Source organism: Myotis nattereri (assembly GCF_964212035.1).
Source record: "Myotis nattereri genome assembly, chromosome: 1".
Taxonomy (NCBI): Eukaryota; Metazoa; Chordata; class Mammalia; order Chiroptera; family Vespertilionidae; genus Myotis; species Myotis nattereri.
Window position 1 is genome coordinate 24,225,731 of NC_138075.1, and position 18,766 is coordinate 24,244,496.

Here is an 18,766-nt window from a genome sequence, read left to right on the forward strand (position 1 = left end):
ACTAAATCCAGATTATTATCTCCACCACCTAACCCGTTCTTCTTCCTGCAGCATTCATTTCAATTACTGCCCAGTCTTCCTCCCACTCAGTTGCAAATTCTCCATCTTTAACAATCCCTTTCATCTTCCCTACTGAAATAATCCCAGTGGTTTCGATTCCCCCAAATGTATTCCTAGTGTAATGCCCTGTTTAGGTCTCTCATTATCTTCCAACTACAGTATTGAAATAGATTTCTATCTGGCCACCCAGACCTTAAAATGCCCCTTTCCAATCCATCTTTTACACAACCACTCGAGTTACCTTTCCAAAACATAGAAATGTTTGTATTATTCCCCTTACTCAAAGCTCAGTGCCTCAGTAGTCAAACACCTAAGCATGGCATTTTAAATATTCTACATGTCTTCTGACACCAGCATCCACTATATTCCTTAATAAACTATTTACTGCAGGCCACACTAAATTCGCTGTTAAATGAACACACTAACCTTTGTCAGTGCTCAAGGTCTTTGATTGGGCTAGGTCTTCAATCAGTAATAAACACCCCCAATCTAGATCTGATCTTGTGAAATCCTTCCCAGCCTTTAAAATTCAATTCAAATGCCATCTCATCCATTAAGACTCTGATCCTTTCCCTCCAGTCAGAACAAATCTGTCCTTACCTCCGTGTTTTCACAAAACAGTTTACCCCTCTTTTAGCAATTATTTCATTTTCCTTAGGGTGTTAGTTGTCTACATGGAAATGTTTCTCATTGGTTAGGTTTGAGTTTATTCACCCTTCTTCCATTAACCTAGGACGACGCTGTGTACAAAGTAAACACTCAGGAAATATTTGCTGGATAAATAGGTAAGCTCTTTAATTTACAGAGAAAAAAGAAAAAGCCAAAAGCTAGAGATTATGTAACTTGCCAAAAATTAGGCATCTACTTCGATGTCGAACTTTAAAAACTAGAACCTAAATCTTCTGCTAGTTTAGTTGACTGTATACTCTGTCCACAACTAAGATAACACAAAGTGGAATTTCTTCCTTAACAACAAAATGTCCCTGACTTTATTTCAAAATGGTTTTTTTTTTAGTCTCTTTGAAAATACGCTGCACTGACCTGTTGCCAAAGTGAGGAAGAAGTGCAAATTCTTAGGTCCCAAGTTAATAGTCTGTAACCTCCAAGTAGTGCCTAAATGCATGCCAGAGTCTCATGAGCAAGTGCAACCAACTTTAATAAACTAATTGTATCTGTTATTTGAAGAAACTACAGAGGATAAATTCAACCTGATAAATGCATCCAGGCTGTGCACACAGCCCACAGCCCACACCCCCCGCCTTGGAATGACAGGCGGCGCAGAACCCGCAGTCCAGCCCCTCCCAGTCGGCAGCCTTCCTTCTTCCAGACCCAGAAAGTAAGGGGCGTATGAAAGAAGGGGCAGCTCGGGGATGAACTATCCCGGGCAGAGTCCCTCTGGCATCACATTTCCCCAGGACCACGGCCTCAGTGTCGAGCCCCAGGTCCGCGGGCAGGCCCGGCTGCCAGTGCAGCCCGGCAGCCCCCGCCCACGGGACTCGCTGACTCCGGCTTTCTCGGGACGGTCTGGTTCCCACGTCCCGGCCCCCAAAACCAAGCAAAGGAGCCGAAACATCGGCCCCAAAACCCCGCGAGGGGAAGGGTCCACGCCGTGGGGCTTCAGACCGGCCGCTCCGGGCCCGCCAGGTCCCGCCGGGGTGCCTAAGGGGGGCGGTTTCCCTGTCCCCCCCGAGGGCGCCCTGGGCCCGAGCCCCCGAGGAGCTGGTCCTGGCTCCTTCCCCGTCGCGGACCGCCTCGCCCAGCAAGTGTGGCCCGGCCCGCCCTGGAGCTCACCTTACGTCCCCTGCAGCCGCCCGTGGGTCAATCGGTCCCAAATTCCGTCCACACACAGCGTCTTCCGGCTCCTGCCGGAAGCAGCTCGAGCGCGGGACAGGAAGTTTGGCCGCCCCCCACGCACACACCCACTTTCTTGCCTCCAGGCCGAGCGGGGGGCCGCCGGGCGCCCCGGTTTGCGGCGCAGGGCTCCGCGCCCGGACCCAAGGCGCCGTGGTCTCCCACCTCCCACTCATTCTCTACCGGCCTTCGGGGCTCCGGGGTCTGCAAAGCCCGCAAAACGGGTCGGTTCATTCCCGCCGTGACGTCACTGCTTCCCTGCCGCGGCGGACGGGCCGTGGTACCTGTCGGCCGAGGTCTGTGCCAGCTACAATGGAGGCGAGAACGGCCACTGCTGACTTTCACCGGAGTTCTCAGCGAAGAGGATCGCGAAGCTTCACCTCCCCGGGAAGGGAACTGCAGAACCTACCTCTGCATTGTATGCCGAGCAGGGTAAGAATTGAGACTCAAGTCTCAAGTTTCCATTTTTTGGAATATGAATTCCCTAGCGTCTGGGTTCCACATACGGTGGGGCCTTAACTTACGAGTGTCCCGACTAACGAGTTTTTTGAGATACCAGCTGTCTCTCGGCCGATTTTTTGCATTGAGTTAATAGAGTAATTTGAGTTAATAAGCTCCTTAACGAGCTCGGTCTCAGAACGAATTAAACTCGTAAGTCAAAGCCCCACTGTATTTGGATGTAAAGAGCTCTCAGGTGTCCTGCCTGGGGGCTAGACCACTTGGTTCCAGGCTGGATGCCACCACTTGTTAGAGCTTTATGAGTTTGACCGACTTCTTGAAATTACTAATTTTTTGATAGTGCTGTTTGCCAAACCATGAAGAACTCAACGAAGACAGTGGCAGTGGGAATTAAAGGAGTTCTCTAAGAAAGGCGCATAAGATTAAAGGTAAGCCTTGAAGACAGGCATATAAATGGGTGAGAGAGTAGTAGTTTGAATATACAAATAAACTATGGTGATTTGCAAAACAAAGGAGAAACACAGTTCAGGGGAAGATAATTCCTCTTTAGATAAAGTGCGTTTATCCCAAGGGGATATTTACTTGGAGGTAAAGGTCCCAAACTCAGGTAAGAAAGAGGCCAAAAATAGAGATGTAGATTTGGGAGTTATCAACATACAGAGATTAAATGGCCCTGGAAAATTATATAAAACAAGAAAGAAGGCCACTAAAGACACCAGCCAGGCTGTCTCAATCTTTTTAATCACCTAAAACTCCAAGTAATGTTTAAATCTATTTGCCCTGGAAATCTTGACAACTATTTGACAGTATGTGCCTGCTAACCTAAAATAAACATATGCTTTTATCAATAAATATTTTGAGTTCCTATACAGTAAATTATTTGGCATAACACAAATAGATCATCTTCTGTAGCAAATGTAGTCTCTCCATCAACCTAATCAACCTCTACTTATCTTCTCATACTAGTCCCAACACAGAGCTCTGCATTCCCCCAAACTCCAGACAAACACCCTGCCATTAAGTCCCTTTTCCATGTATAGAAAGGCCACCCCAATTTTCTTCTTATGCCAAGTTTCAGTTCAAGAATTATGTAAAACTTTCCCAGTTCTATAAACATTTACTAAATGCCTCCTCAACCATTCCGTTTTCAATAAAAGTTATTAATTTTGAAAAGCTGTTTTGTATGATCCATTAATAGTTGTATCAAATCTCCAGTGGTTTCAGTATATATGATAAAAATACGTATGTAATAGTTTTAGGAAAAGAAAGAAAAATAGATCATTTTGACTTCAACCTATTGTATGTAATACGTTGGATATAGAGTATATATATATAATGTTGAAGATATAGGAAAGAATTATTTTGCATCTAAGAAAATAATCACCTATTAGTACATTTAAACCAAAAGCTATCTGTACTCTCAGGTGTTTTTTAATGTGTCTTGAAAGTCTTTGTGCAAAATGGAAAGAAATTTATATTTCCTTGATGAAGATGTTTATAGAGACTGCAAAGAGGTTTCTTCTGAAATGCAAACTATTTGCTTTCCAATATTACCTCCTGTCATCATGGACTGGAATGCAGCTAGAAAGAAAAAAAAAAAACTAAGTTATCTCAAAACATAAATGTCACTATCATACATATCTTTTGGTAGGTCAAACACAAGTAATTTGAAAAATTACTTCAATGATTTTAATATTTAAGTATAGAAGAAAATTGTCATCAAAAGAAACCTCACATATACACTGGCAAAGGTACAGGGTAAACTAACCCAATCAGCATCTTAAAAATTGGCTTTACTCGCCAGGCTGGCGTGGCTCAGTGGTTGAGTGTAGACCTATGAACCAGGAGGTCACGTTCAGTTCCCGGTCAGGGCACATGCCTGGGTTTCAGGCTCAATCCCCAATGTGGGGCATGCAGGAGGCAGCCAGTCAATTGATACTCTCTCATCATTGATGTTTCTATCTCTCCCTCCTTCTCTTCCTCCTGAAATAAATAAAAATATATTTAAAAAATTTTTTTTACCCAAACTAGAAATGTTTAATTGGTGTCTATATCAACACTCATGGCTTACAGTCTGAAAACTAGAGGCAAGTAAGTTTGAAGGTAAAATATCAGCAAAACAAATCCTATATAATAAAAGGCTAATATGCAAATCGACCAAACAGCGGAATGACCAGTCGCTATGCTGCGAACTGACCATCAGGGGGCAGATGCTCAACACAGGAGCTGCCTCCTGGTGGTCAGTGCACTCCTACAGGGGGAGCGCTGCTCAGCCAGAAGCTGGGCTAACGGCTGGTGAGCACAGCGGTGGTGGTAGGAGCCTCTCCCGCCTCTGCAGCTACGCTAAGGAATGTCCAGCTGACACGGGGAGCAGGCCTAAGCCATCAGTCAGACATCCCCTGAGGGCTCCTGGACTGCAAGAGGGTCAGGCCGGGCTGAGGGACCCCTCCCCCCGGAGTGCACAAATTTCATGCACCAGGCCTCTAGTTTCTATATAACAGTTAAAATGTCAGAAATCTAATCACAAAGTTTTACTAAGTGAAATACACATTATGCCAGAAAAATAAGTGAAATTATATTTCTGTTTGGTAAACTTAGTAACCAAATACATTAAATTTTTTTCTGAGAAAGAAAAAAGTTGTTTGATTAATCCCTTTTATTTTTAAAAATATGTTTTTATTGATTTCCCTACTGGGATTTGAGCCCACAACCTTTGACCTCCCCATTCATAGATCAACACCCAACCACTGAGCCACACCAGCCGAGCTAATCCTTTCTATTTAAACCAAACAAAAGAACCAGCAGCGGTTTGAGCATTGACCTATGAACCAGGAGGTCATATTTAGATTCTGGTTAGGGGTTTATGCCCCGGTTGTGGGCTCGATCCCCAGTGCAGGAGGTAGCTGATCAGTGATTCTCTCTCATCATTGATGTTTCCATCTCTCTCTCCCTCTCCCTTCCTGTTGGGGTTCAGCTCCATCAGGTCCAGGGGTTCCCAAAGGTGTGGACGGAGTCAGCGAAGAAGGATGGACATGGAGGCAGCGTTCAGTTGATCAGCATACTAGCCAGGTTCTCTCACCAGGTGTTCTAGCCAGGTTGTCTCTTTATTGTCCTGTTACATCTGTATTTATACCATTTGATCCTATAAGCATGCTTCTATAATCACATCATGGTATGTTTTGGGTCCTCCCTTGACCTACATTTCCTTGTTTCATGTCCATAGTTTCTTATCTGACCTTTGCCAAAAATCCCATCTCCATCTAGTTCTGTTGATTTTAATCCTATCCATTCTATTCCAAAGGTTAGGGCGTTTGTTATCTCCATTCCAAGGTCACTACTCGACTGTTCTGTTAAGCTACAAGGAAGTAACTGAAGGAGATTATCCTAAGTAAAGATTATGTAGTTTAAGCCTGACACTTAGTTAAGGGGCTTTACTGATTTATTCCCTTCCTTAGTCCTGTTAATCCCTAACTCCAGGGAAAAATCCCCACCTGGGGAAACAACCTTTGTCGGAGAGGTGACCTTGGTTAAAACACACAGCGCTAAGAAGGGGAGCAAACATATTAAGAACAGTATGCCATATACACCAGGTCCCTTGAAACATATGCTGTGCAGATGTTTCTTCCCTGCAGCGACTGTGTCAAGCAGCAAGGATGGACCGGCTTCCGGCACCTTCCTCTCTGAAATCAATAAAAATATTTAAAAGAACAAAACACCAGAGAAATAGAAGCAAAAGAAAAAAGGTATTATTTGTGCTGAGCACATATATATAATAAATCTACATTCATCTTACCTCCCATGTTTTCTAATCCATTTGTCATAGTTTCTTTAATCTGTAAATCAAAATAGCTATACTTAGTATTCTTTAGACTTCAGTGTTTCTAGTTAATAATTTTCATGTTTGCAAAAGACAGCAAAACTGTTTAGCACTTTCTGTCTAAAAATAGATATTCTTAATTTCATGTAGGTAACCCAAAAAGGTTTCCTATCAATTAACTTTTTAAAATAAAATCCCATTTTCCCATTGTCTAATCTTCCACTGGTAACAGCACAAGCTATATACCCTCTTTTCCAAAAGTACATAAGCATACACACATAAACTTTGCCTATCATTTGCAGGTTTTAAGAACATGCTAGGTCAGGGTCTCTGGACCCCAGATTAATAACTCCTGATTTTAAAGCAATGAGAAGAGATATATCAGAATGTCCTGGGAGGGCAGGAGAGACATATGGTAGTGGAGAGGTGGGGGTACTAGGCGGTGCTTATAAGATTTTTGAGAAAGCACAGCTTCTAACACGTAGAATTCCATATTAATATTTGTTAAGTTAATGAGTATTAAAATTTAGGAAGGAAAATCTATTGATCTTACAACATAATCTAAGAAAAGTATAAGGTTAATAAAACTTCAGGTAAAGGGAATAATAAGAAAGGGCTTCTCAACCAGGAGGTTATATCGCCTGGGAGGCAAAGTTAATTTATAATATCCAGTACACTTCCCTTTTGTAGGAATTTTTATTATGAAACTAGTACATTGCTATAATAAATTCAAAAGCATGTCAAACAGCAGGAAGAATGCTATCGATAAAGAATAGAAGCAAATTCTACCTTTAGCTTTCCTTCTTTAAACCATTGACTCAGCTGTAGAATACCAGACTCAAATTTGTCCTTATAATTTAACACCATAAATCTTTCTCTGTATTGGGAAAGAAAAGAATAATGGTCAGAGACCAGTGGGGGAATAAGAGTCCAAAATGAAATCATTCCACATCTCTATTATGTGTTAATATTTCAAACATTAGGACTTAATCACAGAGTCTGGCCAGATACAGTTTTAGGTGTAGAGACAGGGATAAGTGCAGTGGAGTTCTACTGTTTTGTCTATCCAGCATTTATGACCCCATTTGGTAATAGCTCTATGATTTTACTTTGTGGGTAACATCCTTTCCCTACCCTATGTAACCAAAGCCAAGCCAGTATGAGCCATAAAGTATCAGCGTTGGGACTTGATAAAACTGCAAGAAGAAAGCTGTTCTCTTTTTGCTTGGATTGCTAACCTGGTAAAATGTAAGACTAGAGGTAACAGCCATCCTCCTGCTGCTGCAAGAGGAGAGCCTGGGAGGGAGCACAGCCCAGAGGTGGAGAAAAACAGTCGTGATGCCACTATACAAACCCTTTATCCAGCCAGAGCTCAGCCAGTACTGTACTAATATTGGACTTCTCAATACATGAGCCAATAAATTTCCTTTGTACTTAAGCCAATGTGATTGAGTTTCTATTACTTGCAAAAAAAGACTTGCAAAAGATTTATAGAACAGATGCAATTTTTTTAAAAGTTTTCTGCCAAAGAGCTAATTAACTAAAACCTAAGTAGTGAATCAACTTAAATATATATATTTTCAAGTTTTATTTAATAAGAAAAAATTATACATGGAGAACAATGCATTTCACATACACCTGTGATCTTTAAACCCCTTGAATCCGGTAAAAACAGGAAAAGATAGAACACACCTTGCAATGTTTCTTTCTTTCTGAATTGCCTCTACATCAGGAGGTAGTGGAGGAGGATAAGGCACATCTTTGTTGTACTGAGAAATTTGGCCACACAGGACGATGTGACTGTTTTTATTCATCTGTTCAGATAAAATAGGTGATTATACCCTAAGATATATGCCTTTCCCATATATGACTTTATGGCTGTCTCAAAGAAAGCCTCCTTGACCACTGAATTTAATCCTTTAGTGCCAATTAATATATTTCATTTTAAAGATTTACCCAGTATATGTATTTAAGAGTTTTAATAGGCTAGAAAATAAGTCCACTTCCAAGGAATTAGAGGTAAATAAGAATTTGGTAATCAGCAAAAGAATTACATTAATTGTTGCTGTCGTTGTTGTTGCTACTTTTAACAGTAATAGTAGCAGAGTATTTCTTTGTATTTAAATAATTTAACCTCAATTGCAAATAATTTTACCTATATTAAAGGACAATGCAGTGTTAATAGCTGATATTCACATTTTATAAAACTGTCAATAAAAATAGGTAAATACCTAATGAAAATCCATTCCCTACCCAAAGTCAGGGGCCATGGCTGAGTTGGTTCATGATAAGTTAGGAGTCAGAACTTAACCATTTGAACAATACAACTGTACTTTTCACAAAAATTAACTGCAGGTGAAAAATATAATAATGCTAGCAAAGAACTGAAACTGACGTTCATAGTGCAAATCTGTAAGTGGAAGTAGATATATCAGCAAGCTCTTCTGTTTCACTTAATTACAGTTGATCACTTGATCATCATTAGTTTCTTTTTCTCAATAAACCCAACAATCTTATACAGTTTTTTTTATCTCTTAGTATCAGGTAAAAATATATCACATCAGATAAAATATAGCATTCAAATTTATAAGAAACAAATCAACAAACTACCTGACTTATCACTGTATTACTTATGTCACCGCCAACATTGTCAAAGTAAACATCCACACCAGCTGGGCATAGTTCCCGGAGCTGTTCTGCTACATTCTCTTTTTTATAATTAATTGCAGCATCAAAGCCCAGTTCTGAGGTCAAAATGAGGCACTTCTCATGTGTTCCACAAATTCCCACCACTCGGGAACAGCCCATCAAGTGACCAATCTAGGGGGGAAATTTTTGAAAATTAAACAACTTTCTATGTCATATTTACATTTTAAAATGTGAAAGCATGCAAGATATTATAAGTATATGAGAGTGTTCACCACAATTTAGGTTAGATTACAGGGCTTTCAGCTAAAAGTAATTTGAAATCAGAACAGAAAACATATAATGCCATTCTTAAAAACATTAAGATTGAATAAAATTAGACTTAGTTTGAATGTTAAAATTTCAGAATTTAAAGCTAATTTCATAAAAAGAATAGCCAGATCCCAAACATCACTAACTTGCAATTTATTATTTTTCAGTGGGATGGACCTTGAGCATATAGTATTATGTTAAGTGAAATAAGTCAGATAGAAAAGTGAGAATGTGATTTCACTCATGTGGGATATAAAGCAAAAAGCAACAAATTAACAAACAAAAAATTCATAGACACAACAGAATGGTGGTTACTAGAAGGAAAAGAAGGTAAGGGGAGGACAAGGAGGGTAAAGGGGGTCAAGTATATGGTGACAGAAGGAGACCAGACCAGGTGGTGAGTGCACAATAGAGTACACAGGTGTCATATAATAAAGTTGTACACCTGAAATTTATATAATGTTATTAAACAATGTCACTCCAATAAAATAAATTTTTTTAAAGTTTTAAAATATTTTTCAGGCCTGTGAGTAAAATCACTACTAAGAAAAAAATATTTTATTTCAGAGGTTTCATACTATAAAGGCTATTATTCATAAAAACAATCTTATATAATAAAGAGCTAATATGCAAATGGTTGTCACATCCTCACAGCATCATGCTATAATGGCTCAAACGCTTAACACTGTACTTTTCAGGGGAATGGGGACCAGCCAGGCACAAATGAGCTCGTGAGAGAAGAATGGGACCAGCCCGGCTGCGGCCCAGCAGAGGGACAGGCCACCTGCCCTGCGGTCCTGGGTGCCAGCGCCTGCGGCTGTGGCCCAGGAAAAGCCACCTGCCCAGGGTCCCCTGTGGCTGTGACCGGTCCAGGTGAATCCGGCCTGGGTCCTGGGTGCCTGTGGCTGGCCAGAGAAGGGAATCCTGGGTCCCAAGTGTGGGGTGAGGCAGAGGCGGTTAGGGGCAATCAGGCAGGCAGGCAGAGGAGCTAGGGGAGATCAGGCAGGCAGGCAAGCGGTTAGAAGCCAGCAGTCCCGGATTGTGAGAGGCAGTTGGACATCCCCTGAGGTATCCCGGATTGGAGAGGGTGCAGGCTGGGCTGAGGAACTCCCTCCCCCCCCCCCATGTATGAATTTCATGCACCAGACTTCTAGTGCATTTTATAAAATTCTATCATAATATTTACTGTATTTGAAGACTTTTTTTTACAATATGTGTTTTTTTGTTAATCCTCACCTGAGGATATTTTTTTCCATTGATTTTAGAGAGGAAAGGAGAGGGAGAGATGGAGACAGAAACATCAGAAGCATCAATGTACGAGAGACACATCGATTGGTTGCCTCCTGCACTGGCCAGGGATTGAGTCTGCAACTGAGGTATATGCCCTTAACCAGAATAGAACACACAAACCTTCAGTCTGCAGGCTGAAATTCTAACCACTGAGCAAAACTGCATAGGGCGAGTTTGTTTTTTATTTTTAGTTCATGAATTCCACATAGGTACTTTGATTTTCTTCCTTGGATCGTTCTAGCATTTCCTGTGTCTATTTTTGGTTAACAGAGAACAAGATACAAAAATCTACAACATTTTTCATATTATTATAAAGACAGTCTAAGCAGGTAATAATATATTTTCTACCAGAAATGTGCAAAATAATCATAAATTTGTTCAATTTTATATTTTAAATGATCCTATATAATAAAAGGATAATATGCAAATCGACCAAATGGCAGAACAACCTGTCACTATGATGCACACTGAATACCAGGGGGCAGATGCTCAACACAGGAGCTGCCCCCTGGTGGTCAGTGCACTCCCAAAGGGGTAGCGCAACTCAGCCAGAAGCCAGGCTCACGGCTGGTGAGTGCAGCAGTGGTGGCGGGAGCCTCTCCCACCTCTGCAGCAGCGCTAAGGATGTCAGACTGACGGCTTAGGCCCGCTCCCCGTGGGCTCCAGAACTGCGAAAGAGCGCAGGCTGGGCTGAGGGACCTCCCCCATTCCAGTGCACAAATGTCATGCACCAGGCCATATATATATATATATATATATATATATATATATATATATCCAGAGATTCAATTATGACTACGTTTTTAGAAAATCAAATGATTCTCAGAAATTATTACCTGCCCAGCCAAGGATCCACAAGCACCAGCAGCCCCACTAACAACCATTGTCTGATTAGATCCAGGAGTTATATGACCTTTTTCCTGTATTCCAATCAAGGAAGTTAAACCAGGCATACCAATAGCTCCAAGAAAATATGAAATATGTCCATTCACGAGTTGCGGGTCTACCTAAAATGAAATATATATCTTTTATTTGTATTTATTTATTTTGTCTAAATATATATCTTTTAAAAAGAAAACTAGGAATCCCAGTTTTAAGTCAACAAGGTAGCAACAACTTGTTATAGGCTGAATCATGTCTTCCTGTGGACAAAAAAAGGGTTTCCACAGAAAGTAACCTCCCAGGGTGATCTGATCATAAATTCCTAACAGGGCAGGTCTTGGTGGGTGGTCACTCCCCAAGCATATAACTTCTTTAGTAAAAGGTTTATTTTTGCCTTAAGCAAGCCTATCTTAGGTTACCATTCTTGTTAACTATCCTGTAATCCAATTGCTGCCTTTCTTTCTCCCTCCTGCATGTAATCTTCTTTATGTTTTCTTAATTTCAAAATGTATAAAAGAACATGTAAAACTTATTCTCCAGAATATCTAAGATCTTGCTTCCCAGCAATTGTCATCAGTTTGGCTCAAATACATTTTTTAAAATATATTTTTATTGATTTTAGAAAGGAAGGGAGAGGAAGAGAGAGACAGAAACATCAATGATGAGAGAAACCTTGATCGGCTGCCTCCTGCACACCCCACACTGTACATCTGCAACCTGGACATGTGCCCTGACCGGGAATTAAACCATGACCTCCTGGTTCATAGGTCGATGCTCAACCACTGAGCCATGCCAGCCAGGCTCAAATAAATTCTTATAAAAATTTTCTAGTCCCGGTCACGTGGCTCAGTGGTTGAGCATCAACCTATGAACCAGGAGGTCACGGTTCAATTCCTGGGCAGGGCACATGCCCGGGTCCCAGGCTCAATCCCCAGTGTGGGGTGTGCAGTTGATCAATGATCCTCTCTCATGTTTCTCTCCTCCCTTCCTCTCTAAATCAATAAAAATATATATTTTTAAAAATTCTCTACTAACCGAAACCGGTTTGGCTCAGTGGATAGAGCGTCGGCCTGCGGACTGAAAGGTCCCAGGTTCGATTCCGGTCAAGGGCATGTACCTGGGTTGCGGGCACATCCCCAGTGGGAAATGTGCAGGAGGCGGCTGATCGATGTTTCTCTCCCATCGATGTTTCTAACTCTCTATCTCTCTCCCTTCCTCTCTGTAAAAAATCAATAAAATATATTTAAAAAAAAAAATTCTCTACTAATTTGGACATTTCTTACATTGGCACTCCTAAAATTCATATGTTGAATACCTAACCCTTAATGTGACTATACAGGGGTGACAAAGGTAGGTTTACAGTTGTAAGTATGCAAAACACAGAGTTTATTCTTGTATTATTATTTTTTAATTATTGTGCTGTTTTCCATACTCATAACTATAAGCCTACTTTTGCCCCACCCTTTACATGAAGCTGCCAGTTTTTGCAGGTCAAAACAGAAAGATATTGGTAGTTTCACCTGGTTCAACCTAACAGAAACCAAACTCAAGATTTCTGACACAAGATGGAATTTCAAGCTCAAACCAAAGGAATTTCTTAAGTGTCAATTTCTCAGGAAACTTTAAAGCATACAACTACAAGGGGCCTTTGGTTCTTAGTATAAAATATTTTTTGATGCTTATAGTTCAGGTTTTATTTTATATCTGTAAAATTTGAGAAATAAATTAAATATGGAAAACACCACCACTCACTGGTAATCTAAGAACTGTCATATATAGTTACAGCCAATAGTGGAAAAGGAACAAAGGCTTTCCACATTTTTGCAGATATCTAAAAGAAAATGTATGCTCCCCACCTCCCCTCCCCCTTATCAAACAACTGAAGACCAAAGGTACAAAATAAGAATTACAGTGGAGAAAAATACTTTTATATTATACATCACCTTTTCTAGGCTATTTCCATCCAGAATAACCTTGGTTTGCCAGGGCCAGTAGAAAGAAGTCACAAACTCGCCTTTAGTAAAATTTGTGTGTTTGCTTTCTTCTATAATCCCAATACCTCCTCCGTCAACCACTTGAGACAACTGCCAAGGTGCTAAATAATCAGACCCAGAATCTTCATTCATTTTACAGCGCTAAAAAAGAAAACACTGATTAGCATAATTCTGTCTAATAATACTGAACCAGTTTACTAATTTATCTAGTGACCTAAGGAAAGGTATATAAGTAATGTTAAGTACAGTGTTAAACAAAATTTATCTTAATTTCTATCTTCCTTTCAGTTTTTTATTCTGGAAAAAAAAAATTGTATCTTCTCTCTAACAAGTAAAGAAGTGCAATTCAAAAGAAATTTAAGGCTGAAACCGGTTTGGCTCAGTGGATAGAGCGTCGGCCTGCGGACTGAAAGGTCCTAGGTTTGATTCCGGTCAAGGGCATGTACCTTGGTTGCAGGCATATCCCCAGTAGGAGATGTGCAGGAGGCAGCTGATCGATGTTTCTCTCTCATCGATGTTTCTAACTCTCTATCTCTCTCCCTTCCTCTCTGTAAAAAATCAATAAAATATATTTTTAAAAAAGAAAATAAATTTAAGTATATTCTAAAGTGATGATAGTTCCACAATTTTGTGAATAGACTAAAAACCATGAATTGTACATTTAAATGTGTGAATTATATGATACGTGTATTATATTTCAATAAAGCTGTTAAAATTTTTAAACAATTTAAGTAATGTTACAGACATTATACTAACAAAATTAATTCAAACTACTGTGCCAGTGGTTTCAATGGATTTTGGCAAATTAAGTATACTTACATGTTGATGACAATATTATGAAACTCTACTTTTTATAGAAAACAAATTAGTATCATATAGACCAGTGGTTCTCAACCTTCCTAATGCCGCGACCCTTTAATACAGTTCCTCATGTTGTGGTGATCCCCAACCATAAAATTATTTTCATTGCTACTTCATAACTGTAGTTTTGCTACTGTTATGAATCGTAATGTAAATATCTGATATGCAGGATGTATTTTCATTGTTACAAATTGAAAATAATTAAAGCATAGTGATTAATCACCAAAACAATATGTAATTATATATGTGTTTTCCGATGGTCTTAGGCAACCCCTGTGAAAGGGTCGTTCGACCCCCAAAGGGGTCTCGACCCACAGGTTGAGAACCGCTGATATAGACCATAATGGTACTCATTTCTTTTGGCCTAGCAATTCCACTTCCCCAATGGAAATAACACATACAAAAATGAAACTATTTTTTCTTTTTATTGATTTCAGAAGGGGAGGGAGAGGGAAGGAGAGGAAGGTAGAGATAGAAACATCAATGATTAGAGTGCATCATTGATCTGCTGCTTCCTGCATGCCCCCTATGAGGGATCAAGCTCGAAACCCAGACATGTGCTCTGACTGGGAATTGAACTGTTACCTCCAAGTTCATAGGTCAACACTCAACCACTGAGCAACACCGACCGGGCAAAACTATTTTTATACAGTTGTTTATCACCATCCCTTCTGAACTCCTCTTCCTAATTTCTAATACTACCTATTCCCAAAACATTTTTAAGCTTTCCCCAACTGTTCAATTTTCCACAATAAAACAATGATAGGGAAAACTTCAGACCAAGCACTACATCATACCCCTAACCTCAGGTGGATGTTCTCTTTATTCAGCCAAGAAAAAAATGCCACAATGACACCACAGCCTCCCATGAAACTATGCTAAAGACATCCTGGAAATTAGTGAAGGCTCTCTTCTTCTCTGTGGCTCACTCTTGCTTCTCTCATGAAGCCAAGAATTGGAGGCCTATAGTGTGGTCCAGGAGATGGAAAAGATGGAAACACTGCTTGATTAAGGGTGGTCTAGTTCAGTCAGAAAAGACCAAATAGGAATTGAAGCAGAAGCTTCTATAGGTATATGCTACACTTCTGCTTCTGTGTCCCTCCCATGTATTTTTGGAAAGCAAGTGCAGCAGCCATTGGATATTGGCCAGACCAAGGACCTGACTCAAACAAGGCTAAGAGAAAAACAGAACCACCAATGTAATGATATTTCCACTAGTTTTTCATATAAAGATATGTACATAAAGTCACTTAAATATGAAATCAAAATAGTATATACACATTAAATATAACCACGTAAAATACTGTACACACATGGTGATTGAAATTAGTTGTGATTTTGGAATGATATAAAATTGCAATGATTTAATGTTCATTAGATTCCTTTTTTTTTCATTTAAAGTTGTTTATGTTCTTTTTTTTTTATAGAACAATGTCTAGTGAAGGCAAGTGATTAATTATAATTCCCAAGTGGAGTGGCACACCGTCCCATGCAGGGCCACCTGGGGAAAGAAATGAGTTCCATCCTTCCTTCCTTTAATTAATACTTAATAAGCACCATGCTAGTCCCTGGAGATGGAGTGATAAGTAAGATCTTATAAACTGGATAAATTTGAGAGAATTTCCAATCCTAATTTACTATCTTCAAGCTTTACTTACTACTGGGAAGTAGTCTGGACATTTGGGAAAACTGATAACCACAAGTGCTACTATAATGGAAATCTTCCTTCTATAACATTCCTTAACACTAGTGACTAAAAACAAAGGCGATCTGTAATTCATAGGTATCAAAATATAATTGCTCAAATATTTGTTAATCATGAGGATTGCTCAATAAAATTTAGATGCAGCATTAAAAAATAGAAAAGTAAAATTAATTTTCACCAAGTCACAAAATCCTGACTCTTACCATGTAAGGATCCACAGAAAGATAAAGAGTTCTGACTTGTACTTGTCCTTCATTGATATGATCTGGCAAATTTACTTCTTCTACTCGGAAATTTTCTGCCACTGGATTACCATTTTTTCCTAAAATATTAGGTAAAAATGTAAAGTAAAAAACTCATTGTCCTATATAATTATTTACTATTCTTTAAAAGGTCACTCTAGGTTCCAGAGCACTGTCTTTTAACATGGGCATGAATAAATCTATATTATTTTGTAATTTCTCTGTAACTCAATATAAATTCTTCAAGTAGTTTTACTTGCTCTTCATTTTCTCCAAAAAGATCCTTTGGAATATTGCTGTCAACTTTAAGATTTCTTTTTTGAGATGACTAAAGGTAAATCATGTCATTTGTTTTAATATTTAGGAAGATTTCAAAAATGAAAAATCATAGCCAGCTTTTTTAAATACTAGAAGCCCGGTGCACGACATTCGTGTATTGGAGGGGAGAGAGGGATCCCTCAGCCTGGCCTGCACCCACTCACAGTCCGGGACCCCTCTGGGGATGTCTGGGGACATCCGCTGAGGGGTCCTTAGCGCTGCTGTGGAGGTGGGAGAGGGCTCCTGCCACCGCTGCTGCACTCACCAACTACAAGCCCAGCTTCTGGCTGAGCTGCGCTCCCCCTGTGGGAGCGCACTGACCATGAGGGGGCAGCTCCTGTGTTGAGTGTCTGCCCCCTGGTGGACAGTGCATGTCACTGCAACTGGTCGTTCTGCAGTTTGGTTGATTTCCATATTAGCCTTTTATTACATAGGATTATGAAAAGGCAACAAAACCCAGGCAGCATGAGCCCAAACCTCTCAGGTTCATTCCATACCTGTTTCTATGTCTCAGGTTGCAAGATCAGCACAGACATAAGTCAGTGCTGTTCACATCAAAAAAAAAAAGCAAATTTGCCGAAACCGGTTTGGCTCAGTGGATAGAGCGTCAGCCTGCGGACTGAGAGGTCCCGGGTTCGATTCCGGTCAAGGGCATGTACCTGGGTTGCGGGCACATCCCCGGTGGGGGATGTGCAAGAGGCAGCTGATCGATGTTTCTCTCTCATCGATGTTTCTAACTCTCTCTATCTCTCTCCCTTCCTCTCTGTGAAAAATCAATAAAATATATTAAAAAAAAAAGCAAATTTTAAGAACCAATGATACATACTATAAATAAAAAACAAAAGCCACATATTTGTAACATAATCTTTTAAATAATAATTCTGAAATACCTTATTTTTTTCAACAAATGGCCTTGATATCACTTGAGAAACTGAATAGTACATTGTTTAAAGAATTTCTTCTAATATTTCTGCTACTATTAATATCTTCCTACCTCAGTTTACCACATTGACATCATATGGATACTTTTGTTCCTCCATTTTCATTAATAATTATCAAAGACCATAGCTTTTCATTCATCACAGATAAATACATACCAGGTCGGGAATTCAGTACCACTCTTTGTACAATCATCACCTTGTTTGCACAGGGATCTCACAAGATTTCTGTATAAAGTAATTCCTATTGATAGAAAACATTTTAAATCACAAGGAAGTTTGAAAATATTAAACAATTTAAAAATAAGAAAGCACATTTGTGGGGAGAAGACAAATCATACTTAGGATCCAGAAAAGATATAGTTCCCTGTCAGAGTTTGCCTCCTAAAACAAATATATGAAGAAGGACTAAGTCTAATTAGAATTTTTAATAGAAACAAGTTTGTTGAAGACTGAACGGGCAGAACGTTTTTGGCCTCAGAATGCAAACACATTCATCTTCATACCATCATTAGTCAGCCTCCTACTGAGGCTTGATTAAAAGGAAACAGCACGATACATTCCTCCAGAGCTGGCCAGGTGATCCTTTGAGTCTTCTTGTTTCCTCCTTCCTCCTGCAAGACCCTTCCCTTCTCAGGGACCTCGCCTTCCTCTTGGGCTCCCACTACCCGTCACTCATGGAAACGACTAGGCACCTGCATCCGCAGCCCAGAATTTCAAGCTGACTTCCCAGACCGTAAGCACCAGGAGGACAGGGATTTGTATCCGTTGGTCAATGATTTATGTCCAACCCCTATGCCTGGCACATGGTAGACACTCAAAAAAAAATGTGTTAAATAAACATCTCGGAGGCACCTTGGACACAAGTATGTCCAATCCTGAGGTTGCTTACTCCCCACAATTGTTTTTTAAAAAGACCTGCTTCTGCCCCTCCAGCATTCTTTATTCTAAGTCCTCGCTATAACGCCAGTAGCTCCAGGAGGAAGCCTCGAGGCCACCCTGGCCCCCAGATCTTCCCGCCCCCCGACGGCCCGACCCAACGGCAGGTCCCCCAGTCCCAGTGGCCGCGACGGACCGGCAGGCCGCCTCCGCTCCGCACTCACCGCCACCGAGCTCCGGAGGAAATATCGCGTGGTTTGCGGCGCCGAGAGGGGCTGGCTGCGCGACTTCATCGCTCCGACCGCAGTACGCAGGCGCGCGGCTAGACCTTTGCTCCAGGTCCTCCCAGGGAGGTGAGAGGCGGGGGAGGAGCAGAGCAAGGACAGTCACGAGTCCAGTCAAAGTGTATTAATAAATTAGCCGGACTGGCCGCCCCTACTCTTTGTCCACAAAGAGCAAATCGTGAGTTCACTTACTCGTTTGATGGATTCCTCCCTGAGCCTTGGGCTGGA

General features: G+C 40.5%; 2 protein-coding genes and 1 long non-coding RNA gene across 7 annotated transcripts in view; 1 reads left to right on the forward strand and 2 right to left on the reverse strand.

The window, feature by feature from the left end:
• ZNF410 (zinc finger protein 410) overlaps positions 1-1,933 on the reverse strand; it is a 40,059-nt gene extending 38,126 nt beyond the window's left edge. For 2 of the 4 annotated variants that reach the window (XM_081100332.1, XM_081100334.1), the window contains exon 1: positions 1,852-1,930. The gene's annotated coding sequence lies outside the window, so the exon portion shown is untranslated. Of the gene's footprint in view, positions 1-1,851 lie in introns of all 4 variants that reach the window. The other 2 variants (XM_081100333.1, XM_081100335.1) reach the window with 2 other exon arrangements.
• Positions 1,934-1,938: 5 nt separating this feature from the next.
• Positions 1,939-7,623, forward strand: LOC308525592. Its single transcript, XR_013996460.1, has 3 exons — positions 1,939-2,343; positions 2,711-2,798; positions 5,345-7,623. It is a non-coding gene; the product is annotated as an uncharacterized lncRNA (long non-coding RNA).
• On the reverse strand, positions 3,786-18,504 carry PTGR2 (prostaglandin reductase 2). 2 transcript variants are annotated; one of them, XM_081100348.1, is made up of 9 exons: positions 18,479-18,504; positions 17,535-17,619; positions 16,081-16,199; positions 13,261-13,452; positions 8,798-9,007; positions 7,880-8,001; positions 6,977-7,064; positions 6,164-6,203; positions 3,786-3,951 (listed from the first exon to the last, which is right to left on the reverse strand). In XM_081100348.1, the coding sequence occupies exons 2-9, from the start codon at positions 17,569-17,571 to the stop codon at positions 3,866-3,868; spliced, it is 894 nt and encodes a 297-aa protein (XP_080956474.1). In that variant the 5' UTR covers positions 17,572-17,619; positions 18,479-18,504; the 3' UTR covers positions 3,786-3,865. The 2 variants fall into 2 exon arrangements, with proteins under 2 accessions (XP_080956474.1, XP_080956475.1); XM_081100349.1 differs by having other exon boundaries at positions 17,935-18,485.
• Positions 18,505-18,766: the final 262 nt, after the last annotated feature.